Below are 26,327 nucleotides of genomic sequence, written 5' to 3'. Positions count from 1 at the left end.
CTGATACTACAGAGGGAAGACAAACTGAGGAAATGTACAAAGATAGTATATATTTGGGAACACATGGCATTTAGTTGTAAAGATAGTCTTCTTTCATTGATATGTTTTCCTTCCACTTTAAAGCAGGATGGTAGTCCCCACTCTGTACAGCAGTGTAGTCTTGGAAAGTACCTCAAGGCGGGAAACAGAGAATCCCCTTCCCCTTCTCTCCTTCGCATGAGCTCTGATATCTCATCTGAAGTTACCTTTCTACCCTGAAATGACAGGTCTCCCTCCCTTCCTCTTTCACGGAAAGGACAAACTATGAATGGGTTTGCTAGGGTACAAAGGGACACAGCTTTAAAAGCTTTTCATGCACTAACTCATTTCGCAAAGAGAAAACAGTGATGATAGTTTATATTTGTATCATTTTAATTCTTTCCAAATGCTTTCACATGCTCTTCTCAGATGATCTCAATCTCTTAAGGTAGGTGAGATCTATACAAATGATACTTAAGACAGCTAATGTTTGAGTGTCTATTATGTGCCAGCCTCTTTGCTAAATGCTGGACATTTATTATCTCCTTTAATCCTCACTGCAACCCTATCACGCAAGTATTATCATTATCCCAATTTTGCATAAAAAGAAACACCTACAGTTTGGAAAGGACTTGTCAGATCTTTCAGTTGGTGGGAGAGTGGAGGCAGAAACTGAACTCAGGAAGTTAGTCTCCAGAATTAAAGTTTTCAAGAGAAAATGATAGAGACAGCTAGGAAATTAGATGGCAGTGAATTGAGGAGAAGGAAATGCTACAGGATGAAGGAAATCTAAGAACAGAAAGAAAATTTAAGAATTTGAAAACTCATAGTACTAACTTTAAAAGGGCAAAGATGCACCAGGACATCTATAAACAGGACATTCATCTTTTTTAATATGTTTGTATTTTCAGCCCTGATTCTGCTGCCCTTGGTCTCTTCTTGAAAATCTTTCCTGCTAGTAGCATGTGTGCCTGATGTGGTTAGTTTTACAGAGAAGTTAGAGGCTAAGGGAAAAGAAAGATGGGAGGTTTTTGCTTTTGAGATGAGCTGTCTTGCTACTTCCTTTCTCTTCCTCCCAATCTGGAAAATCCTCCTGCTTTTTGGGAGTCTAGTGCCTGACTTCCACTTAAAAGGTCAAGCTTACCTGCTTAGGAAAAATTGGGTTTTGGTGTCAGCAAGACCCGAGTTCAAATCCTGAGGCTGAGAGGGCTTGGCCTATTATAGTCTCTGAACTTGTGTCCACATACATGAGCAGGGCTGATCTCACCCTAGGGGGTTTTGTGAGGATTGGAGGCAGTGTATGTATGTCACCTGGCACACAGCAGAGGCTGAGATCCAAAGCAACAACTGAGAGGAAGGGAGAAGGGTTTGCTGGTTGCTCAGTACCTTTTGTCCTGGGACTCTTCCCCACTGTCCATGTAGGGTGGTGAGGGGCAGGGGGCGAAGGTCTGAGAGCTGTGCAGGATGCTGTGGGGCTGGCAGGCCCCTGGAGGGAGTGAGAGTGAGGTCAGTGTGGTCAAAGCATGTGGGAACCTGGTATATTTTAAGGCTTGAAATTCGCATAAGGGATGAAATCAAAGACAGGATAAAAGAGTGGTACCCAGGCAGCAAAGCCAGTGCTGACGTTGGTAAAGGTGAGTTGTGTCACCTCAGATGTGGTTGCCCATAATAAGGGCATTCATGGATTGGGAGCTGAGTGAAGATTTGATAATGAAGGTGATCACCCTTGTCCCCATTCTCCTCCCTCAGAATGTCAGATTTAGCAATCTTCAAAGCTACTCCAGAGTAGCTTCTGCCTCCAACCAAATTCCCTTCTCTGACTCCCAGCAAACCCACCGTCCCCCACAAATGTTCCACCTCTGTACAAATAGTGTTGACTAGAGTCTTTTGAATAAACTGCTATTTATGTTGAATTACCATTTAGCAAAATAAAGAACATGTAGGTTATTAATCATGGTATCAAAGTGACTGCTGCCGTTGTATATTAATTATTGCTCATGTAGCCTGGCCCCATATTCTGATTATTTGCAAGCTAGTGAATACCAGACATCTTCCATTATTTAAAGAATAGCCAGGCAGAGTGGCAAGAGCACTGCTCAGGGGCAGAATCTTGACTCTGACTCTCTTAGAAATTAATGACCACAGACAAGCCACTTATCTTTTCCAGTCCCAGATTTGCTGAGTATAAAATAGCACAGCCTGTCTCATTCCAGGGGTCATATTTAGTGTGTAAAAGAAAATATTTGAAAGTGCTCTGTGAACCTCGGATTTTGTTTAGACCACAAATCAGTGTTTTTCTGTCTATTCTAATCCATACATGTTACTGAACAAAATAAGCTAGTGTTGACAATGGCATCCTATTCATTGTCAAAATTTTACCTGTAGCTGCTTCTGCTGTTCAGTTAAAGCTGTGTTGGGCAAAAGCTCCAAAGTCTATTTCAGGTCAGTTCTGGAAAAAAGCAAAAGTGTGGTGAGGGTGGAGAAGCAAATGTAAAGAGTGGATTATGAAATAATCCATGGTGGGCTTGAGACACCAGTCACTGGCTCTTCCCTTCCAATGGGACTGATTTCCAGGAATCCTACAGCTAGTAGAGACAGTAGCTGTTTTTCCCCGGACTACTCAAGGCTTATTTTCAAAATGGTGATCTTTTTTCATTCACAGCTGAATAAGGAAGTCATCCATCTTCCTAAAAATACCACTTTCACCCTATTGCTCTTCTTCAGAAAAGCCTTCAGTGATTATCCGTTAACTAGAAATAGACGCTGGAGTGCAATTTAGACTCCACTCTATCTCCCCACCTCCCACTCACCACCACCAGCCCCGCCTCGTTTACCCCCTCTGACTCCCATAAAGCTGGAGACACCAGCTAGGTTGGTTCCCTCCCAGTTCCCCAAGTAACTGCCCCTTCCTGATAAGAGCCTTTGCTCACTCTTTCTTCCGGACTGAAACAATGAGTTTCTCTGCCCTCTCCCTATTTCTCATGTATAATCTTAATCCTCCCTGAGTCTTAGGGTCTAGTTTAAATCTCTTCCCTCCGTGACGTCTTCCCCACCCACAGGTCTCCCTTGCACTTCTGCAGACCCTCTCTCCCGCATGGCTGTCACGAGCGTATCCTCATTACAGCCCAGCCCTGGAGATGGCTCTGGTGGGGTCAGAGCCCGTTCTGAGCAGCATTCTGCTCTCTCTCCTTGGATGTGAGAAAAATGGGTACAGGTGCCCATCATAAGCCACAGCAGACTGCCTTATGAGGGCTGCGTCCAGAAGGTGAGGCAGGACCCAGAACTGTGTGGCTCTTGCCATGGTGCCAGGCCCACCCAGTTGCTCTGTAAGGGGGTGACTATGTTTGTTTTGTTTGTGGGAGTAACTCAGTCAAAATGAAGGCTGCTCCACCTGAGACTCCACTGGAGAGAATCCCAGCTTGAACCCCTTTCTCCTTAGCCCTTGAATAAGGGAAAAGAGAGAAAGAGACTCATATACTGACACTAACCCGGCAGCATCTGTGCCGGGCACCGTGCTGACACTAAGGTGGCACCATGCTAGGACTATGCCAAGTGCGGAAAGTGGATTATCTCATTGCATTCTTGCAAGGACCTGATGACGTTAGTATTCTTATAATCTCCATTCATAGCTGAGGAAACACAAGCTCAGAGAGAGTAAATAACTTGCCAGTGTTCAAGTAGTCAAGTTTGATTTGAACCCAGTTGTATCTGAGTCCAAAGCCTGGGGTTTTTTGTAACCTAGTCTATACCAGTGGTTCTCAAAGTATGGTGCCCAGAACAGTAGTATCAGCAACTGCTGAAAATTTGTTAGAAATATAAGTTCTTGGGCCCCACCCAAGTCCTACTGAATCAGAAGCTTCTACTGATGGCAGTCTGGGCTGTCACAAGTCCTCCAGTGATGCATGCCCAAGTTTGAGTTCTGTCATTCTACTAAACCTCCCACGAGAAGATTCCTTATAACTCGGTCTAGAAACCATATTGACATGGGAACATGCTAAGATATTGGTTATGTGTGGACCTCTGACCGTGCCAAAGTCCCTCTGACATTTCTCTGCCACCTGGTTCCTCATCAAGGCAGACCTGGAGCTTTAAGTATGTCTGTAGATTTGGAAGGTAGTGAGAGGGACTTTAAAAAAGGAAAAAGAAATTCTTAATTTCTTCAAATCTTCCTTGATAAAAGTTATCACAGTCCTATCATCAACAGTGAATAAGAGACAAACCCAGTCACCCTTCTCAGAGCCTGCAGGAAACAGGCCGTCACCAAGAAGTGTGAAAAGTGCTGCCTGGGGGTAGGACGAGGCACTTTGGGAAAACAGAGGGAGGCCGCTCTCTCAGACTTGCAGTCAGGAAGTCTTCTTGAGGAGGTAAGGGTACAGCTGAAGACCTAAGGAATAAATAGTAATTAACCTAGTGAAGGGAGTGGAGTGGTGGCTGGTGATATGGAAGAAAACTCTGTATTACCAGCTGAGAAATCCACATATGGGAAGACCTAGAGAAAACAGTGATCCTAGCATGGGAAGGACTGAAGCAAGTTCAGAGTGGCTGAAGCCCTGAGTGCCAGGTGGGGCATGGAGGGAGATGAGGCAGCAGAGAAAGGCTGAAGGCAGATCCAACAGGCCCCATAGGCCTGGTTACAGAGGTTAAACTTTATCCTATGGAAATGGGGAAACATTTTAAGAAACAAAGTGACATGAAAAAATATATATATTAGCAAGGTCACGCCAGTAGGTATATGGCCTTCTTTAGGTATGATTTCTGTATTGTTGGATGCATTATCACTATCAATGGACTGTAAGCTCCTTGGGAGTTGTCCTTGCTCCTTTTCTCCTCAGTCTCCCCCAGAGTATCTGCAGTCTCCACCCCACACCCTGTCCAGGCCAAGTAAGAATTCAGACTCTGCCTGTGAGTTCCCAACCGGTCAGGCAGTGTGTTTGCTCATTTGCTTTGCCTTTATTACCCCATGAACAGAAGTAGGTCACCCCACAGAGACCTGGTCTGCCTTCAGCATTGTCTTCTACTCTTGGCTGCAGGGTGCCTGTCCTTGCTGGTGACGGTCCAGGACACAGAGCGCTATGTCACCCTGTTTGCCTCCATCATCCTCAAATGTGACTACACCACCTCTGCCCAGCTCCAGGACGTGGTGGTGACGTGGCGCTTCAAGTCCTTCTGCAAGGACCCCATCTTAGACTATTACTCTGCATGTGAGTGCCCTCCCCCTTCTCGCTCACCGGGTCCCTCTGTGAAGTACTGCCATTAGAGGGTAGGAATTATTTAGGATCACAAATCCTTAGAGTGAGAAGAAGCCACAAAGATTATTTGATGCAATCCCCTCATTTTATAGATAAACAAACTGAGGCCAGGTAGATGAAGTAATTTGTTCAAGCTCACATATTCTTTATTTTAAAATTTATGTCCCACCTTGTTCTAAAAAGATTTAAGGCAGTTCAGACATTAAGTAAAAGGCAGAGCACGTCCTGCCTCCTAGTCCATTCCTGGTTGCATGCTGGTGCACTGAGATGGGGCTACAGATCTGCCTCCCAGCAACCCCATCACCTTAGAACGTAGTCAAGAAGACGCCCCCCAGGATGCATCAGGAGCGGTTATTTGTGAACCTCCTGCCCACTGCTACATCCCCTTCTACAGCCCAGCCTTCCTGGTGGACCATCATTCCCCTGCTGACTAAACACTCCCAGTGATGGAAGCTCGCTGCCCCCAGGGAACACACTCATTGTTGGACATCTCTTAGTGCTGCCCAACTCCCTTATGTTTAGCCAAGTCTTACCTCTCAGTCACAACTGCCCCACTCATGTCAGTTGTGCTGTCTGGAGCCAAAGCTCTTCCTAGCTGTCCACCTCTGCCCTCTCTTAAGGAACAAATGAACCTAGATCCCCACCGTCAGCCCAGGACAATTAACCTTGTAGAAATTTTGAGAATAGAAGTGGACACCTGTTTGTAGGAATGAAGTGAGCTTCCTGAGATGAGGAAAAGGAGCGGCAGGCATCAGCTTTACCTCTTTTAGCTCTGACTACTGTCTCATAATATGAACCCCCAAACCTAACTGTCTGAGCCACCCACAGAGCCTGACATTGTCCCCAAAAGACCCGTCTCTAAATCAAGGCATTGGTTCCTGGGGTTACTCTTAAAATGCCTGGGTCAAGTGGGAAGATAGGAGAGACTAGGGTGGTAGGCATTTGCCACCAGCAGATTTAGCAGCTCTCAAACCTTGTAAAGGCAGGTGGATGAACCCCATGGGAGCAGAGTCTGGGAGACTGCAGATGAGGCAAGAGAAGTTGGGATGGAAGACAGGGGATGCAGCCAGAATTTGGAAATGATGGCCTATTAGTGTGGTCTGGAGTCTGGCTGTCAAAGTATAGTTTATTGGTATCACCTGGGACCTCATGAGAAATGTAGAATCTGAGATCCTCACTCTAGACCTACAGAGTCAGAATCTTCATGTTTAACAAGACTCCCAGGGGATGCATAGGCTCAGGAAAAACTGAGATGCTTCGTTGCCCCTGGGAACAGTAAGGGCACCTTTCTTCATGGGAGTTCCCCATTGCTATGTGACTTGGGTGTGACCTCTTTCCTCAGCATACCAGGCAGCTTTATCCCTGGGCCAGGACCCATCCAATGATTGCAACGACAACCAGCGGGAGGTGCGCATCGTGGCCCAGAGGCGGGGGCAGAATGAGCCCGTGCTGGGGGTGGATTACCGGCAGCGCAAGATCACCATCCAGAACCGTGAGTGCGGGGGAGGCGGCAGGGAACCTGGGCTGGTGAAAGGTGCAGACACCAGGCCTGGCAGGCTGAGTCATTGTGGGGATTTCCCCTTTTTTCTGCTGCCTGATGGTCTACTTGGTCACTGTCGTTGTTTGAGGAAAAGGCTAGATATATAGAAAGTGCTGCATCATCTGAAGTCACTCTTCTGGAAGTTGGTTTCTGGATGAGAGGATGTCCTACAGCTTTGGCTAATGGTCTGGGAGTGTAGTTTCCTTTGCTTCCCTGAGATTCAGGGCTAAGGTGTGGATCAGGCTCCTTTGATCCCTTCCACAAATTGCTGTCAAGGCCTGCTCTCACTCCAGCCCCTGAGTTTTCCTCTGGCCTCTTCTGTTCTACATGTCTAAGGAAATAGGGGCTTCCAAGTAGATGGCCACCTTGAGACCGTCACCCTCCATTGGTAAATGAAAGAGCTTTGGGCTTAGAATTCAAAGATCTGGCTGGGTGTCCTGTTGCTTCCACTTGCTAGCTCAGTGACGAGCAGCAGATATTTTCTCTGGCCTCTGTTACCTCATCTGAAAGATGAGCATAATGGTCTCTGTCTCCCCACACTGAAGTGAATATCAAATGTGATATCTCAGAGCTATGTCTAAAGCATATCTATTCTTTGTTCCCAGTACAGGGAGTGCGATTAGAGCCCCCACTCTACAGTCAGATTCAGGTGAAGGTCCCCATTCTATACCTACCGGGTGTGTGAACCTGGGCAAGTCCCTTCAATTTTTTGCCCTCAATTTCTATAAAATGGGACTTGCCGTAGTACCTCTCTCCTGGAAAGTTGTCAGCATTAAGTGAGATGATATGTATAAAGCACTTAGCAAACAGTGAGTGTGCAGTGAACTTTAGTTATGATCACTCAGTACACTTTTGGATGGATGGGTTAGTGCCCCACATTCCTATCTTGTAATCCAGGATTGCTGCCATGGGTTATTGGTATGGAATTCAGAGCCTATTTCAGTGAGCTTTATGTACTGTGTTAAATAAATATTTGCTGATTAAAAGGGAAAAAAAGAGGATAATACACCCAGCAGGCCACTCAGGGTACCCATAGAAATAATATGAAGAAATCAGTCAATATTCTATGACCATTTAAAGGTAGATCATTTAGGGGCCGGCACCGTGGCGTAGCGGTTAAGAGCGCGCTCTCCCCTGCGGCGGGGTTCGCTGGTTCGGATCCCAGGCGTGCACCGACACACTGCTTGTCAAGCCATGCTGTGGCGGCGTCCCATATAAGGTAGAGGAAGATGGGCACGGATGTTAGCCCAGGGCCAGTCTTCCTCAGCAAAAAAGAGGAGGATTGGCATTGGATGTTAGCTCAGGGCTGATCTTCCTCACAAAAAAATAAATAAATAAATAAAAGTAGATCATTTAAAGAGGGCTAGTTTAACAATTCCTTCTAACTTTGTGTATAATACCTTGGCTGTAATACTGAAGTCTGTTGCTTTTACATTCAACCTTAGATTTCCCCAAGCCAGCCCTTGAACTCTCAGCCTTAAGGAAGATCTGTCCTTCTTTTCCAGTCTCTGGGTACATCCTCAAAGATTCAGGGTGGTTCTGTTTTCTTCAGAGCCCATAGAATTAGCTCTGATCTGACCCCAAAGTCTAAAGTCTCTTTAATTAGCAAGTCTCCTTTACAGTTTTTGTTTGTTTGTTTTTGGTGAGGAAGATTGGCCCTACGCTAACATCCATTGCCAATCTTCTTCCTTTTGCTTTAGGAAGACTGTCTGTGAGCTAACATCTGTGCCAGTCCTCCTCTATTTTGTATGTGGGATGCTGCAACAGCATGGCTTAGTGAGTGGTATGTAGGTCTGCGCCCGGGATCCGAACACATGAACCCCGGGCTGCCAAAGTGGAGTGTGCGAACTTAAACACTACTCCACTGGGCCGGCCCCTCCTTTATAGTTTTTGAAGGATGCAAGTCCCCGTAGGTGGTAGTCCCTGTTTCTCTGTCTTTTTTTTTCTAATTTTGAGCAGTGCTGTCCACTCCCTCCACTCCCTCCACTCCCAACCACCTTTAGATCAGACTCTGCCTCTTTCTTACTCCCATGAGAAAGCAGTATTTCCTCTCATTTTTTATTTCTACTTCCCGGCTTGTCGTGACTTCCTGGACCCCTTGTTTTCTGACACTTTTATACCCATGTTTGCATCGTTGGAGATGACCTGTCAAATCAGTTCTTGGATCATTTAAAATATTAACATATCCAAATGCCCTCGTTACTCTCACATCCCTAAAGTAATCTTTATGTCTCTAATAAAAATCGGGGCAGATTTATCATACACATTAACCTTTCAGGGGGAGTTTCCCCCAAAGCACTTTCACCATTCTTCCAAGTCTGGGGTAAGCTTGTTTCTGGGAAAGGTAGTGGGTTTGGAAAATCGTGGGTAGGAAAAAATCGTAGGGATTGACGTAGAAAGAGAAGGAAACAGAAGTCAAAGTTAGCTCCAATGTTGCATGACCTCGCAGTTTTGTTTCATTTCCTCAATAAGTATTTCTTGACAAACAAATAATAAAGAACTGCAGATATGACTGTCGACTAAGCAGGAGCAAGTCTGTAATGCTAAGGTCTTTAAGAATTTGAAGATGTGGAGGCTGCCCTGATGCCTCTGACCAGCCTGTAAGCCCTTTCGGGATAGAGACGGGTCTTGTTCTTCTTCAGATCTCTGACAGTGTCTGACATAGTGGTGGACCCACAAAAGGTCTTTAGTGTACACTTGTTGCATTTACTAAACTTGAACATATCGTTCATCTATCTTAAAGGGAGAGCAAGAGCTTGGTGCTCACAAGAACTGAAATTCTTTTCTTGAGTCACATTTACTCTTAAAATATTGGCATTTCATCCTCTTATTCAAGTTCATCTCATAACCTGTTCCTTCAAGATCCAAAGGTATCTGTTGATAGCTGGCGAGGGATCCAGGCTGCAGAGTTTTCCACCCAGTTTGGAGAAGACATTAGAGCTTAGTGGTTAAGAGCACTAGCTTTGAGGCAGAGAGACTTGGGTTTGAACCTACCTCTGATAAGCATTCTCTCTCTGTTCTTAGGCCAGTTTCTTAGCCTCCTGGAGTCTTGGTTTCCTCATCTAAAATGCAGCTAAAAATCATACCCACTGTAACAGGATTAAGTTTGATTGTGAGTAAGCAAAAGCCCAAAATATTAGTGACTTAAACAATAAATAAGTTTATTTCTTCTCATGTATAAATTTGGAGGTAGACAGTCCAGAACTAGTGTCGAGGCTCTGTTCCATTAAGTCCTCAGGGACCCAAGACGTCAGCTCCTTCCAGCTCACCAAGAATGTCATCTTCTTCCTCATGGTCCAAGATGGCAGCCATCACATTTGCTTTCCAGATAACAGAGTAGAAGAAGACACAAAGAAGAAAAGGGCAAAGGTGTTCCCAAACTATTTTAAGAAAGTTCCTAGGAGCCATCAGGTGACATTTCTGCTTACTTTCTATCTACCAGAACTGAGTCACATGTCCATGTCCATTTGTAAGAGAGGATGGGAAACATTGACTTTATTCTGGATGGCCACGTACATGACCAAAAATTCTATGACCATGAGAGAAAGGGAGAATAGACACTGGAAGACAACTGGTAATCTCTATGTCACCCACTTAGAGAGTTGTGGTGGGAATTAAATGAGGTGATGTATCCAAAATCCTTTCAAGTACCTAGCAGAGCTCAATGAATGGTCAGTACTGCCATCAGTACTGTTTGAAGAAAGAGGAGGGTCTCTAAGGAAGGAAGTGAGGCCTTTCTCTGAGGCCTTTCTCTAAGGGGGCCCTCTTAGGTTGTGGAAGGACAGTGCTGGGGTCTTGAAGCTACCATAGGTCAGAAACCACTGGTACTTCCTCCTTCTTTGCAGGAGCAGATCTTGTGATTAATGAAGTGATGTGGTGGGACCATGGAGTGTATTATTGCACCATTGAGGCTCCAGGGGACACATCAGGAGACCCAGATAAGGAGGTGAAGCTCATTGTCCTACGTAAGTGCTGCTGGAGCTTTCTCTTTGGCCACCCCACCACCATGACACTTTTATATACAGAAAAAAAACAAAACCAGAAACCAGCAAGCCCAGGTTACTGTTGGTGGATTGCCAACCTCTGAAGTTCCCTTATCAAAGCTAACCTTTTTTTTCTTTGCCATTATATTGCTCAACCTTAACCTGTAGGTCAAGAGCTATATTTATTAGACCTCCAGAATGTTAGAACTGGAAGCATGCCCCTGCAGATTTCGTTCAACCCCTGCTTGGCTTCTTCCTACAGACTGGCTGACGGTGATCTTCATCATTCTGGGAGCCCTCCTCCTCCTCCTGCTGATTGGAGTGTGCTGGTGCCAGTGCTGCCCTCAGTATTGCTGCTGCTACATCCGCTGCCCCTGCTGTCCCACCCGCTGCTGCTGCCCTGAGGAAGGTGAGAGGGGACGGACGAGCAGTGGGATGGGGTGGTGCTGGCGCCTGGTGCCCCAAACAGATCAGCTTCACATGCCCAGGTCAAAACCTGAGGTTCTTCCGGGTTCTCCTCCCTGCCCTTCTCCCATCACAGGCTCAGGGGAGTTTGGCCTCAGCCCAGAAAATGATGCTTGGGGAAGCTGTAGAGCCAAGTGAGAGGACTTCTGCCTGTCCACATCCTACCCTGCCTAAGGCCTCCTTCAGATGGCTCTGCCTGCTGATGGCATTTGCTCAGCAGCCCTTGTGCCTATGCTCCTGGCACTGCCCTCGCTTGGGCACGAGGTGGCTGGATGGAGTGGTTTGAATGTGGCAGCGAGAGAGAAGGCCACTCCTTAGAGATGACTTGAAAAGAACAGAGGAGAGGAGAGAGGTGTTACAGCAGTGGTTCTCAAACTTAAGTTCACATCAGAATCTCCTGGAGGGCTTGTTAAAACTTAATTGCTGGCTCCACCTCCAGAGTTTCTGATTTAATCGGTCTGGGGTGGACCCAAGAATTTGTATTTCTCAAAAGTTCCCAAGTGATGTGATGCTGCTAGTCTGGGGGCCGTACTTTGAGAACCTTTGTGTTAGAGGAAGGGAAGACGGAACAGAAGAAGATCTTGCACTTAATGGGATCTTTCTTTGGGCTGAAAATTGCCCTTTGAAAACATAATTATGACATGCTTTAGAAAATTTGGCCGCAGAATGCATGGTAAAGGCAAAAGAATAAAAAATTATTCTGCAAAGATCTTTTCTTAGTAAATAGATGGAGTGGAATCAACTGCTTTGAAAGGAAGGAGTTTTTGTGCCTTTTTAAATAACATTTCCTTTTCCTGATGATATAAGTAAAGTATTACATTGTAGAAAATTTGAGAAATTCAGTAAAATGTAAATACTAATCTGAGTACCCAGAGATAACCACTCTTATCTTTTTGGTCCATTTGAAAGGAAATTTTTTAAAAGGAAAAATAAAGAATTGTATCTAAAGATAGAAACAAAATCTAATCTACAATGTCAAGAAGGTCAGTGGTCTGAGTCTGGTTTCAGGCCTGTGTTCTGAGGTTGCTTTCTTACAGGCAAAGAGAACTAACTTTTATTGGATGTTTGCTATTTGTAGGCCCTTTGCATATATTTCCCTATTGAATCTTCACACCCCTAGAAGGCAGGTATCATCACTGTTTAACAGATGAGGAGACTGAAAGTCAGAGAAGTCACAGAGCTAGTAAGTAGCAGAGGCAGTACAGTGTTGAATTCATGTTCATCTGACTTATGAGTGCCTGAATTTCCCACAACAGAGGCTGACATAACCTCTGTGTAGATCATGATGAGATTGTTTGAGATACCAATGAACTCCTTAAAGAGAGGAAAAATAACAGAGAACTCAGTATTGGGCCATGGAGCTTCCTATCTTTCAAGGACCTCTGGAGAGAGGCCCTGGAGAAGTCACTGTCACTGAAGTAGTAATATGCCAAATGAGATGAGAAGAACCCTCCCAAGATGCCTTCTTAGAATCCCTAGGTCAGTGGGGCACTCAAAACAGGCAGGACTGGGGATAACGTCAGCACAAATGATAAATGTATCTGCTGTCATTAAGCTGATAAACAGGTTCTGGGGGAGAGTGGTTTCTCCTAAGTGGTTAGAGTTCACTTAGAAGAACTAGTAAAATAAAGAAATGTAGGCCACAAATAAAAGGCCCTGGACTTGAGCAGATGAGGTCACTTTCAAAGTGAGTCACTAGGGCAGACTGTCCTGAGAAGTTTGGTGACAAGAGGAGACTACATGGAGGGGCAGAAGTAGTTAAGAAAAGTTCTTGGAGGGCGAAAACGGTGTGTGTGACTGTTGGTTTTTTTAGAAGAAGATAACCTAAGCATATTTGTAGGCAAAGAACCAAGGCCAATAGAAAGTAAGTAAAATGCATTATGAAGTGAGGTGATCACGGAGGAGTGGTGGAGCTGGTGGAGTGACATCAGGCTTACAGTGAACAGACTACCTTTAGAAAGGAAAGGAAAGGCAGCTGACCTCTGAAGAGAGAGAGGAAGCCATTAAAATGTGGAAGATGATTAAAGTTTAAGGAAGGAAGCTGAGAGAGCTCACACCAGCCTGTCTTGCTTTCAGCAAATCAAAATTCTAGATGCAGAAGGAAGCTTTGAGAATGACGTCAGTGGTTCTTGAACTTCTCTGACCACAGCCCACCTCCCTAACTTGCTCCCACTTGAGAATTAATAGAGGACCAGAGAGGAGAAAAATGAAAATGACACCAAATTTTAGTAACTCTTTATAATTCACTTAATATTAGTAAACAACCCATAGTAGAACTTAAAGATAAAAGTTATTGAAACTGGACCTTATTTTTTCATGAGAACTAGAGAAAACATCTTTCATCCCTAGATGGGTTCTGGCTCTCCTCCTCGCAGAAGCTCTAGGCACACACTGCAGTGGGCCACAGGCCACAATGAGAATCTCTAATCTATGTCACTCACCTCCACATCCCCCTCACAGTGGAGGGAAGTGAGGCCTTGAGAGACTTTTCCACAATTACGACTTGTGAGTGGCGGGTCCTGGAATAGATATAGCTCTCTTGATTCCATGCCCAGTGCTGGTTCCTCTTCCTCAACAAAGATTTTGTCATCAGCTGAAAGTTCGTGGGAAGCGGAAGACAGGAGAATTAGGGAATATATAAACTGTTGCCCTAGAGGAGGGAAGCAGGATCAATAGATCAGTCAAGGAAAGCCAGGTTGGGAGGGAGGGCTATTTGAGGTCGGTTGTCTGTGCAGTCAGCTCTGGCGGTGTGGGGCCAGGAAGCATCTGCTGGTGGTTCCCTAAAGCTGAAATGGTAAGAGTTCAAAGGGCATGTGACTCTAGGAAGCTCCTGAGGATGTCACTGCAATAACTGGTCAGTCCAATCAGAGGGGATTGGTAGTATGGGAAAAAGCAAAAGGACTGTGTGACCGTGGGTCAAAAGAGGGCCAAGAACGGGCTCTGAGAGTGGAGAGGGGCTGGTAAGGAATGATAAGCAGTTCTGGGCAAGTGCAGGTACCACAGGTGATGCCGGCTGCAGGGGAGGATAGGCACAGGGTTCTGGAGGAGGGGTGGTGTGGAGTGTCAGTTCTGTCACAAAGGGGACGTCTTAAAGAATATGCCCTGGGTTTTCCTCAGAAATGAGGATAAAATGCCTGTGGTAGTTTAGTCTCCAAATGTGTACTTTTGTCTCTCCTATGGGATCTAAGGCAAAAGAAGCGACTTCTTATAACAATTTATTATAACAATGACAGCCAGTATCCATTGACTGTCATATAATAAGCATTTCATGTGTATTACCTCATTTAACCTCAACGACCTGGTGAAATAGGTATTATTGTCCCTAGCTCACAGAAGAAGAGACTTGGCTCAGACACTCTGGAAACTCACTCAAAATCACACAGCTAGTACATGCTGGGATTCAAGTTGAAGTTCATCTCACCCTCATAGCCCATATTTAAGGAAACCTATCTCTGAGGACCATATTTCTCAAAAAGTTATTGAGAATCCCCAATGGTCAACTCCAATTTGACTCCCTGTATTAGAATTAGGGAGGTTGTTGAGAACACAGATTTTCTTGTCTTGCATTAGACTGAAGGAGAGGCTCTGGCAGTGGGATTCAGGAGTCTGTATTTTTAACAAACTCCTTAAGGGTGACCAAGACAGACTTTACTCCAATGAGGTTCAGAGATAACTTATTAGGAGTCTTTTGAAACTTTGTTACTTTCTCCATGTTTCTTATTTTATTGACTGTCTGATTCCCCATTAGGTAAGCAGCAGAAAACCCTGGTAGTCTAGACATCCCCACGGAACTGTTTTCAGGAACAGGAGGGCAAGGGAGAGCCTCAGAGGCTGTGTTTTCCACTCCCATCTTATCAGTTCCAGTGCATCAGGGAAGGGAGGGACCCTAGTAAAAAGGTTGTGGCAGCTAAGAAGGGAGCCAGTAGGTTAATTTCTGGAGTTTGTGAAAATTTGACAGGAAAGCTCATGGCGCATCTGGAAGGGTTTCTAGGGAGTTATCTGTACAGGGGGTCTCATTAATTAAAAAAAGTCACTTGGGGAGCAAGCAGTAAGACTAACTCTCCCTTTCTCTCCTAATGAATTGGAGGAGTAGGGGAAGGAAGTGGCCAAAAGGGGAAATGGTACCATCTGGAAGAAGCCAGGATTCAAATACAGGGGCAGGGCGTGGGCAGGGTTGTTCCCAACAGAATCAGATGTCCCCAGGCCTTGGAAGCAGAGACTAATCTGGAGTGGGTTTTGAAAGGTATGGAGCTGAGTTGGAGAGAAATAAAACGAGGACATACTTCTGGGGAAGGTTTTTGTTTTTTTTGCTTCATCACAGAAATAAAGGAGTCTGGGGACTCGGTGGTTTGGCAGAAAGAGCACAGGCTTGGGTGTCAGACAGACACAGGGTCACGTCCTGCCTCTGCAGTTTACCAGTTAGGGCACCTTGAGCTGGGAAGGTAGCCTCTCTGAGCCCAGCTCCCTCATCTGATTCTCGCATTAAGAGACTTCTCTGAGGACTAGTTAGCTTATGTAAAGTGCCGGGCACGTATTAACCAGGGCATTATGTGTGCTGATGGTGGCACATACAGGGAGCTTGGGGAGGCCTCTGTTAGCAAGAGGGAGAGGAAGTGCTGAGCGTGTGGGCTTGTCTTCAGAGGGTTAGGGGTGCCAAAGGTATGGCAGCTGGCTGAGCTGCTATAAGTTTGCATCCGATTTCCTTTGGGCTGGGCCATGACTCACCATCAGGGCTACAGCTCCAGACATTTCTGGGGGCTCTGCTGCAACCACTTCCTGTTGTGCTGGAAGTTTGTTTCACACTGGAGACACTGGGCAGCCATCCAAATGGCCCCTTAACTGCCGGCCTCAGCAAATCCCCCACCTGGTGCAGCTGGCTCCGGAATGCCTGCCTTCTCTCCCCTCCTACTGTGCCAGGAGGAAGCCTCAGGCAGAGCCTGGCTGCTTTAGGGGTGGCCACAGGGCTTGAGGAACCCAGAAGGAGGTGAGAGTGCCAAGCTGGGGGCCTGAGGCAAGCACTTCCTGCACTGAAACACACAAGTACATTTATTACATGCATGAATAGACAGGGACTTTGGGAGACGTGGCACTGTCACAATGACCTCAAAATAGAAATTCATGAACAAAAACAACTAAATGCTTTTGTTTTTAATTTGCACTCACCATGGGTTATGTGCTTCAGACCAGTTGCACCAAGGGGACTGCAGTGACACTTCTATGGATCCCTTGTGCTGCTTTTTTATATTATTCTCTTTGCCCTGAAAGGAAATGGTGTTTCCCTTCTCCCTTCTCTGCCTCCACCCTACCCCTTAGAGATTTCCTCTAAGAGAGTCTCCCTAAGTAGAGAAGACCCCAACATTGAATAAAGTGAGGAGAAGAGTAGAAAAGATCCGCTGGGGTCCAGTTCAGCTTTTTACCTTCTCTTGCATTCTTTCCACTGGTTTTCTCCCAGCCACGGCTGTTGTACCAGAAATGTTTTTCAGTCCCCCTCCTTTTACCAGTAATTCTACCCATTGACTTCAGCATCTCCGTCCTTCTCTTTTTCTTTTTCTACTCTGAGCAGGCAGCCCTGTGTTTCCCTGGCAGCCCCTGACTCACAGCCTCCTCTAAGCCCTTTGCATCTGTACCTTCTGTGTTTGGCCTAAGACCTGAGATTTCATTGCCTGCTAATATCCATGTATTTGCCATACTTTCTGGGTGACCTTGGGAATGGGCAGGATGATGAAATGTTTTCAAGACTAGGAAGTCAGGTTTTCTGAGTATACTTCCCTGGGGTGCAGGAGTTGCCTTTTTGACTAAGGAATTTATTCCCAGCTCCTTGCCAGAGGAATAGTCAATTCACGACTCCCTTAACTCTTACTCCCGTGCAAGATAGGTCATAATGAACTTTGAGGAGAGAAACTGGCCTCTTGTCAAGGCCTCTAGGTGGAAAGCAGTGAAGAGGGATGTGTGGGCCTTGCCCTAGCTGAGGGTCTGCATTTCTCCTTTTTCCCCCGCAGCCCTGACCCGCCACCGCTACATGAAGCAGGCTCAGGTCCTAGGCCCCCAGATGATGGAAAAACCCCTGTACTGGGGGGCGGACAGGAGCTCCCAGTTTTCATCTTATCCAATGCACCCACTGCTGCAGCGAGGTAAACCTTGTCAGAGATTTGGGGTGGGAGAGGGCAGAGGGCAAGGGTGGGAGCATGGGCTGCAACGGGGCCTTCGTGACCAATAAAGTGGGTATTTTTGTGACTGAGGATGCGGAGGGACAGATGCAAGCTAAACAATATGGCATTTTGGTGCCCTGATTCTGAGGAGCGTGTTTGGGGCCAGTAGTTCTGCATGTTCTTATCCTTGTTTCCATTCAGATTTGTCCCTGCAATCCAGCCTCCCACAGATGCCAATGACCCATACCACCGCTCACCCGCCCATCACCAATGGTGTCCTAGAGTATTTGGAGAAAGAGTTGCGGAACCTCAACCTGGCCCAGCCTCCGCCCCCTGACCCCAAAGCCATATCTGGCCAACCCTTCAGCATGCTGTCCTCCCTGGGCTCGGAGGTGGTGGAACGCAGAGTCATCCACCTGCCCCCGCTGATCAGAGACCTCCCAGCCTCGCAGAGGACCAGCAACTCCTCTCGCCAGCAACGGCTCACCCCGATTCCCCCTGGACCCTGGGATCTGAGGGAGGGAAGAAGGCAGCACCACTACTCTGATTTCCACGCGCAGCTCCGGGACCGGGAGCCTAAGGGCTGGGCGTTGGAGCGAAGGGAGCTGAACCAGCAGCGGAGTGGAAGGTATCGCAGCTCCAGGCTCAGCGGGTCACCCACGCCCTGGTCAGACAGGGACAGCCTCAGCGACGGCCCCTCCTCCAGCGAGGCCCGCTGGCGGCCCAGCCACCCCCGTCTCCGGAGCCGCTACCCGGAGAGACCCCGCAGGCCCAGCCCCCGGGAGGGCGCCCAGAGGCACCGCCGGCGCAGGCACCGCAGCTACTCCCCTCCCCCGCCCTCGGGCCTCAGCTCCTGGAGCTCCGACGACGAGAGAGAGAGGCCGCCGTGGAGCAGGGGGGCCCGCCGCCGCCGCCGCTCGCAGTCCCCAACCTGGCCCGAGGAGAAGCCACCCAGCTACCGCTCACTGGATGTCACCCCAGGCAAGAATGGCAGGAAAAAAGGGAGTGTGGAGAGGCGCTCGGTGAGCCTGGGGCATCCTGCTGAGGGTCGGGCGTGGGCGGAAGGGACCCTTCAGCCGGGCTTGGCCACAGCTGACACAGGCCACCTCCCATGCCACCGCTGAGGGTACCTCCTCCCTTTTTTGCACAGCTTGCCCCATGGGCTTGGTGAGCCCCCTTGTTAGAGCTAGAAGGGACCCAGTGAGGGCAGAGGGCGGGGGAGGGGCTCGGTGCTTGAGGCTGACAAAGGCCCTGTCATCCTAGTCCAGTCCTCATCAGTACCGTGAGGCAGGTCAGGCAGCGTCCCCGCATTTCACAGATGAGGAAATGAGGCTCAGAATAATGAAGCACCTTGTGAGTTGTGGAGCTGAGACTTGAACGCCGGCCTTCGCGGCTAAGGCTTTACTTCCTGTCATAGCTACCTTGCTTTACTTAGCACCCCTATTTCCATACCCCAAATTAGACCACGGCCTGACAGAGGACATTTGTGCCACTTCTGCGGGCTGCACGTCAGTGTGCAAGGCCCTGTTGTATTTGATGAGCCCTCTGAGTCCCCCTGGAAAAGATCATTAAACTGATTAAAAAAAACAAAACCCACCTGATATCTCAAATATGGGTCAAAACTTTAGGATTCTGTGAATAAACAAGGTGCCAGTGGGTGTCAGTCATAGCTTACCAGCCTAAAAGGAGCACAAAGAGGGGCTTCTAAATATAGACCTTTTTTTTTTAAGATGTGACTTTTAAAAAATCATGTTATAATTAATATACCCAAATGATGGTATTCCTTTAACGTTATCATTTTGCAAAGTTATGCTGCCATTGCTCAAAAATATTTATGAACTGCCTTCAGAGCCAACATACATGGCTACCCATGAAAGTCTGTTTCTCTATTTGACCAAAATCCTTTTCTGTTTCGCTTCTATTGAGATAAAGGGATATGTAGTAGGCTCTGAGGGAAGTTCCCAGAATAGAGGGATTTTATAGGAAAAAGAATTTTAGTTTCTCACATATTTTGAAGGATACAACTCTCATTAGGAAATGCAAGTTCTGCTGTGATTTGTTTAAAAACCAATCATATACATGGTGTGTGTGCAAAGGAACAGGCACATTATGAGAGACACAGCTCTGGTCTTTCTAGGGAAGAGCCTTGGTGAGAATGTGATTTCGAAGAAGGTAGCAAAGGCCCGCAGGCATTTCTGAAATAATCAATGGCAATTACATCGTATTCTCACCGATGTCCCGTGAGAGGCAAAGACCAGTAATAAAGAAAATTAGTAGTATCCTTACTAAGTGGTACTGAGCTGAGGACATTTATGCAGCCTCTCATTTAATCCGTACGACACCCTGTGCGGTTTGTACTATTGTCTTCATTTTTATAGTGGATACAGCTCTTTCTTTTTCCCAAGTAAGAAAATTACATCCTGAAAGAAAACACAGAACCAGTCAGACCCAAGACAGCTACTGTTACTTCAGTCATATAGTAACTAAACTGCCTCTTATCTTCGTTTTAACAGAAAAATGTAATTTAAAAGCCAGTTTTTGGACCAAAACCCAAACCCTATTTTCTTCTAAGTTAAATTTTTTCTTTTATTTTCTTCTAAGTTAAATTATGTGGGTTCTTATAAGTGAGAGAAGGATAAAAGGAACACCAATTATGTTCCAGACACTGGGGTAAGCCCTTTCGAAGCCTTATTTCATTTAATCCTTGCAACAGCCCTGTGAGGCTCAGAGAGATTAAGTAACATGCCGGGAGTCACACAGCCAATAGTGAGTGAAGCCAGAATTTGAACATAGCCCTCTGACTCTCAAGCCTGTGCCCTTTTCAATAACTCATGCTGCCTCATTAGAAAGAGAGAAGAGAATTATGTGGGGCAGTGCTGTTTTCTGGTGACTGTATTTCTTCCTCGTTTTTGGGAAGTATCACAGCTTCCTTTATCATCAAGCTGTACCCACCAATAATTTTACCACAAGGAAACCAAATTTTCAATTGTAAAGTTGCTCATAAGAAGCAAAGAGTTTGCTCAAAATAATTTGAAAAGCCTTCATTGTTTTGGATCTACCTGAGCTTATCTCCCAAAGAGTTATCACTTTACTTTATCACATTCAACTGTCTGTTCATATTATGAGGGACCAGAGGCCCAAGACCAAAGCTTGATTTAGAATATTAGTTGGTTTGAAGGCCACAGTGTTTTGTTTGTAACTTGAGTTTTGAATACCCTTAGTGAAGCAAAGTTCTCCAGGGCCAGAGTCTCGCTCTTCCCTCCTCTCCTTGGTGGGGCTGGTGCTTCCCACACACTTTCTTAGCCTCTGAAGTCTATGGAGCTTGCAGCCCACTTCAGAAGTTATAATACAACTGGGCCACTAGATGGTGATCTTTGGTTATGTATAACAAAGTTTCTGTTTACTCCTTGAGTTGATAGGGTGTGTCACTATTTTCTTAAATCAAGCTTTCAGCAGTTACAGCTTTACCGTAACTTTTTACAAAGTACTTATTAAAAGTACTTTATTAAATATTCAGAGCAATGTGAATTCATCAAAAAATCTTTTGGCTCACGTGAACCTTCTGTCAAGAATAATGTTTAACAAGTAGATCAAGGGACAAGGGCTTCCATGAAGGTGATCTCATGGGACCCCGAAATAGGTAAGAACTATTCTCGTGCAGTGCCCATGAGAAAATGGAAGTGATGTTGAGGAATCTCCTATTAGACTCCAGAACCAGGACTCCAGCTGAGATCTTCTCACTTCAGGTCTAGTGGTCTTTTCACTCCATCAAAGGCTACAACCTCAGAAATATAAGAAGCTGTAACATCAAGCTTTAAACTCCAGTGGTTTCAGACTGAGTGGCCCCTGTGTTCCTGGCCTCCTTCAAATCAATTATCTTTCTAATCTTGCCTTATCAGATAGGGCTTCCCAAGGCATTTCTGGTTTGTTCCAAACTTGGCCTGTACACACCTGTTCTAATATAAGAGAAAACTACATCCTTTCCTCTCCAAGTTAAACTTTCTGTAGAGACTCCAAGATTTTTTTTTTAATTTTTGCTTGACTCTTTGATTCAATAAAAGTTTTGTTAGATCACGATACTTAATCTATTTTCAGTAAAATGTCTAGTCCTTGATTATGTCTAGGTTTTCCTTCAGCAAGCCCTGGATAAGTTCCTTTGGCCCCATTTCATGCTTTCCTTTGTGTCAGAGAGCTTTCATCCCACAGCATTTTGATTAGAAACCACACCCCCTTAAACTCCCTTTCCTGAGAAAATGGAAACACAAATTTTTTATAGCAACCTGAATATACATAAATATACAGTGTTTTCAACAGTATGTTTTGGGACAGATACCTTATTTTGCCATTTCAAATAAGACAAGGTCACATTCGTGGACTGCAGCTGTAGATATTCAAAACCTAAATAAAAATGCTCTCCTACAACACATAGAGAAATATAAGAAATGTAAACCGTAGTCCTTGCCCTCGTAGAGCAAGTTGAAAAAGCCGAGAGATAAAGTAGAATAACTTCTGAAGAAAAGCCACTGAGTTTGGTCAGGAAGAGGTAATTAGTGATCTTTGAAAAATAACTTCAGAGAAATACTAAGGTATGAAGCTAAACTTTTTAGAAAAGGGCTGAGAAGGAATGGTACAGGAGACTATAAATAAGAAAAGGAAAACTGGGCCATGTCTTCATAAACGAATAGTAGAGAGATGGACTGATGAATGGAACAGGGTACCTTTCTCCAATCTAAGGGAGACTTACTTGACGATGTTAAAAATCTGCAAGAGGCAGAGTGAATGAGACTGTAAGAAATTTTCAGAAATTAAAGGTTTTTGAGGGAAGCTCCAGAGAGGTAGGAAAGAAGAGAAACTTAAGCCTGGGGGAGAGACTGGCTTCATGAAGAGTCAAGAAATATGTTTTAGATTCAGATATGCTATCCCAGCAGCCACCACTCCCCTAGGATTTGCACCAGAATCAAGCGTACCTTGTGTATTGTATGCATAGACAATAGATCTCAACTGATCTGATTTTTTGTGTGTTCGTCTATTCCTCAGGAGAGAGACAGCTCCCATAGTGGAAGGAGTGTCATCATTTAGTCACCGGGCACAGCACTACTTCTGTGGCTACTTCTCAGCATGTCATCAGCATCACCTAGACTTCCAGATGACGTGGGAGGGACACTGCAAGTCTGTATCCAACAGTTTGGGGTTAGATTCTGAGAATCAAATAGAAGAATATTAAAAACAAGAGTTTGAGAAATTGATGACTGTAGTTTTAGCCTTGGTCATACTCTGTGCATATTTAGATAGTCTCTGACTTGCAATGGACCCTAACTGGTGTGTGATCTCTCAGCAACTTAGTAGCCTGAGTGTTCAACTAGATTACACTGCTCAGAGCCATGGCCATTCTCAAAGTGATAACTCAGGAATCGTTAAGAAGAAGTCAAACATGTTTCAGGAGCAGGAAATCTATGGAGTACTATAGGGAAATTTCCATAGGAACTTGTCTCTATCTCGATAGCATATCTCCATGTTAGGAGTCCACCTTGCTGCACCCATTCCCAGTCCTGAGTGCTCCTGAGGGTCCAATCAGAGATGGCACAGGAAATACCCTAGCAATGTGTCCTCTCATGGGTTATTTATTACAAATGTAGAGAATCACAAAATCACAAAGAAGCAGTTTTGCACCAACCTCATTCCTGTCCCTTGTTTTCCTCTTGTTGTTCTTTTTTGCCTACATCTAATTTATATTTTCTTATATATTATGTATCCATTAAAATCACTTTAAATCCTTCTTGGGAATGACACAGTATATAAATAAAAAGGAAAGAAATAAAACGTACTGGCCTGAGGATTCTGCCCCAAATAAATGTCTACTTTGGTGCACTTGACTGGGTTAAGCTTTCTTCCCTACTAAAGCTCAGAGAAGAGCCAGGAAACTTGGGTAGTTCTGTAGCCATCTTTCTCCTGGCACTGCTCAGCCTTGCAGAGTTAGATTTCCCAAGCAGAAGCATCCAGGCAGGTTTTGGCACTCGGAGAACCCCAGGAGGAGGGGGCTGTGCCCTTCCTGTAATCTGCTCTGCTACTCCCTCCCCATTTTCCCCAGCCCCTTGGTGGCTTCGTGAATCCATTTGTGCTTGATGTAGAGACCCTCCTTGAGCAGATTGGAAGGAGATGGCCTGAAAGGAGGTGTGTATGTGTTTGTGTTCCTCAACAGTACCTTTATGTGTATGGCCTTAAGTTTAATTTAGATCCTGTTGTGTTGATATATCTGTTTTTTTCCAAGTCTCATTAATTACATGTGGAGAAAATAGGTTAAATATCTGCATTGGGCAAAGGTTTCTTGGGATTTTTGATATCCATAATGTAACTGGGTCTAAATTAGCAAAACAAAAAAAATAAAAAATAAAAATTGTAACAGTTAATGAAGACATAGAATTCAGTAGGTGAGAGACTTGTGGTCTGGACAAGATAGCATGGACCTTTTTTCCTTGCTCTTCCCCACTAAGCACAACTTTATAAACCCTGGAAATGGCACAAGAAATAAGCAAAGAAGAACTCTGAAGGGTGCTAAGAAGAAGGTGAGCTGGTTTTGGAACCCAGGACCAGAGGAACAACACAGAGGCAGGGCATCCTCCAACCAAAAGAAGGTGGCCACTCAGATCTGGCATTTTCCATCTTCTGATCTGGCAACAAAAGTTAGCCCAGTAGCTCATACTTCCCCCTGGATCTAGTGGGAGTCCCTCTGACAACTTCAGGCAAGGGGGACCGACTAGGAGCCCAGCCAAATATAAGTGACCAAAGGAAGCACTCTCCTTCCCTGTTGGGTCAGAGACTCTCTCATGGAGAGATACTGCAGTGGGTGGGAGGAACTATTAAGAGAGACCCAGATAAAGCAGGTGGCCCAGCTGGGGGAACCTCTTTGTCCCAAATCCAGAAGGCCAGAGACACTAGAGCTGACTGGTATGCCTGGGAAAAAGGACCTGTCACAGCTAGCAGCCCTATAGCCAGCAGCCTAGTCCTGAAAGGCACTTTGTTTCCATGGAACTGAGACTCCTCCCTGGCCCAGAGAAACCTGGGTAGCTGGGGGGGCATCAATAGAAGGATTTCTCCACACCCCTCCCTCACCAAGAGATAGCTGGCAACCCAGCCAGAGGAAATTCCTTCCACTCCCCTCAGGCAGCACCAACAGAGACCAGTGCAAGCCCCAGCAGCACTGAATACATCAAGCAAACCAAAATAACACCACAGAGGCTCTGAAAATTAACCTGCTGTTGGAATTGCAGCCCACAAAAGTAGGCTAAGACACATATGTTAAACCTATAGAGTAACTCCATGTAAAATAAATATTTAAATAGGACCTAGAGTGTCCTAACATGATAGACAAAATGTCTAGGATACAAACCAAAAACCAAGAAAATCACAACTTGAATGAAAAAACAAAATCAACTGGTGCCAACACTGAGATGAATCAGATGTTGGAATTATCAGATGAGAATTTTAAGGCAGAATTTATAAAAATGCTAAGACAATTACAAATTCTTTTAAAACAAATGAAAAAGTAGAGGGCTGGCCCCGTGGCTTGGTGGTTAAGTGCACGCGCTCCGATGCTGGTGGCCCGGGTTCGGATCCCGGGCGCGCACCGAGGCACCACTTCTCCGTCCATCCTGAGGCCGAGTCCCACATACAGCAACTAGAAGGATGTGCAGCTATGACATACAACTATCTACTGGGGCTTTGGGGGGAAAAAATAAATAAATAAAATCTTTAAAAAAAAAAAATGAAAAAGTAGAAAATCTCAGAAATTATGCAAAAAAGAAACAAAGGGAAATTATAGAACTGAAAAATAAAACAAAAATTCACCAGATGGGCTCAACAGTAGAGTGGAGATGATGGAGAATAGAATCAGTGAACTTGAGGACAGAACAGTAGAATTCACCCAATTTGAACAATAGAGAGAAAATAGACTGGAAAAAAAATGAACAGAGCCTTAGGGACCTGTGGGACAAAAAAAAAAAGTATATCCATTATTTATGTATTTGGAGTCCCAGAAAGTAGAAGAGAAAGAGTGGGGATGAATGAGTATTTGAAGAAATAATGGCTGAAAACTCCCCAAATTTGATGAAGGATACCAACCTAGAGATTGACTGAACCTAGGAGCTGAATGAACCCCATACAGGATAAACCCAAAGAATCCATGCCAAGACACATCTTAATTAAACTTTTCAAAACTAAAGACAAAAAAAAAAAAAAAAAAAAAATCCTGAAAGCAGCCAGAAAGAAACAATGCATTCCTTGTCAGGGAACACCAGTTTGAATGGATTTCTCATGTGAAACCATGAAGAAAGAAATGGCAAACTATTATTTTTTAAGTGCTGAAAGAAAAGAACTGTTGACCCATTATTCTGTATCTGGCAAAACTATCTTTCAAGAATAAAAGAAAAATAAAAACATTCATAATAGATGAATGAAAATGAAAAGATTTTGTGACTAGCAGACATACCCTTAAAAGACTGGCTAAAGAAGTTCTTCAAGCAGAAGGAAATGATAAAAGAAGGAAACTTAGAGCATCAGGAATTAAGAAGAAACAACAGAAAGAGCAGAAATATGAGTCCACACAATAGACAATTCTTTTCCTTATGAGTTTTATAAATAATATTTTATGATTGAAACAAAAATTATAATATCATCTAATACTCAAAACAATGATATTTAAAGGTGGGGAAAGTAAAGGAACCTAAATGGAAATGAGGTTTCTATACTTCGTTTGAAGTGGTAAATGTTGATAGCAGTACATGGTTATGAGTAGCACCCAGAGCAACCACTATGAAAACTATACAAAGAGACAAACTCAAAAGTGCTATAAATAAATCAAGACAGAATCCTAAAACATGTTCAAGTAACCTGTAGAAAGGCAAGAAAGAGAAAAAAGAGCAATAAG

The 26,327-nt window shown here is 45.0% G+C and overlaps 1 protein-coding gene across 4 annotated transcripts in view; it reads left to right on the top strand.

The window, feature by feature from the left end:
• ILDR1 (immunoglobulin like domain containing receptor 1) overlaps positions 1–23,800 on the top strand; it is a 31,614-nt gene extending 7,814 nt beyond the window's left edge. The window contains exons 2-8 of one of the 4 annotated variants that reach the window (XM_087439685.1): positions 5,049–5,219; positions 6,610–6,759; positions 10,653–10,772; positions 11,053–11,199; positions 17,255–17,386; positions 17,606–18,385; positions 22,442–23,800. In XM_087439685.1, the coding sequence (XP_087295811.1) occupies positions 5,049–5,219; positions 6,610–6,759; positions 10,653–10,772; positions 11,053–11,199; positions 17,255–17,386; positions 17,606–18,385; positions 22,442–22,461 (1,520 nt within the window). In that variant the 3' untranslated portion in view covers positions 22,462–23,800. Of the gene's footprint in view, positions 1–5,048; positions 5,220–6,609; positions 6,760–10,652; positions 10,773–11,052; positions 11,200–17,254; positions 17,387–17,605; positions 22,415–22,441 lie in introns of those variants that run through there. The other 3 variants (XM_004436510.3, XM_087439682.1, XM_087439683.1) reach the window with 3 other exon arrangements.
• Positions 23,801–26,327: the final 2,527 nt, after the last annotated feature.

The sequence above is a fragment of the Ceratotherium simum genome, chromosome 15 (assembly GCF_057802395.1).
Source record: "Ceratotherium simum simum isolate JZ-2026a chromosome 15, ASM5780239v1, whole genome shotgun sequence".
Taxonomy (NCBI): Eukaryota; Metazoa; Chordata; class Mammalia; order Perissodactyla; family Rhinocerotidae; genus Ceratotherium; species Ceratotherium simum.
The sequence above is the reverse complement of the archived record's forward strand: the minus strand, read 5'-3'. Positions and strand labels throughout refer to the sequence as shown.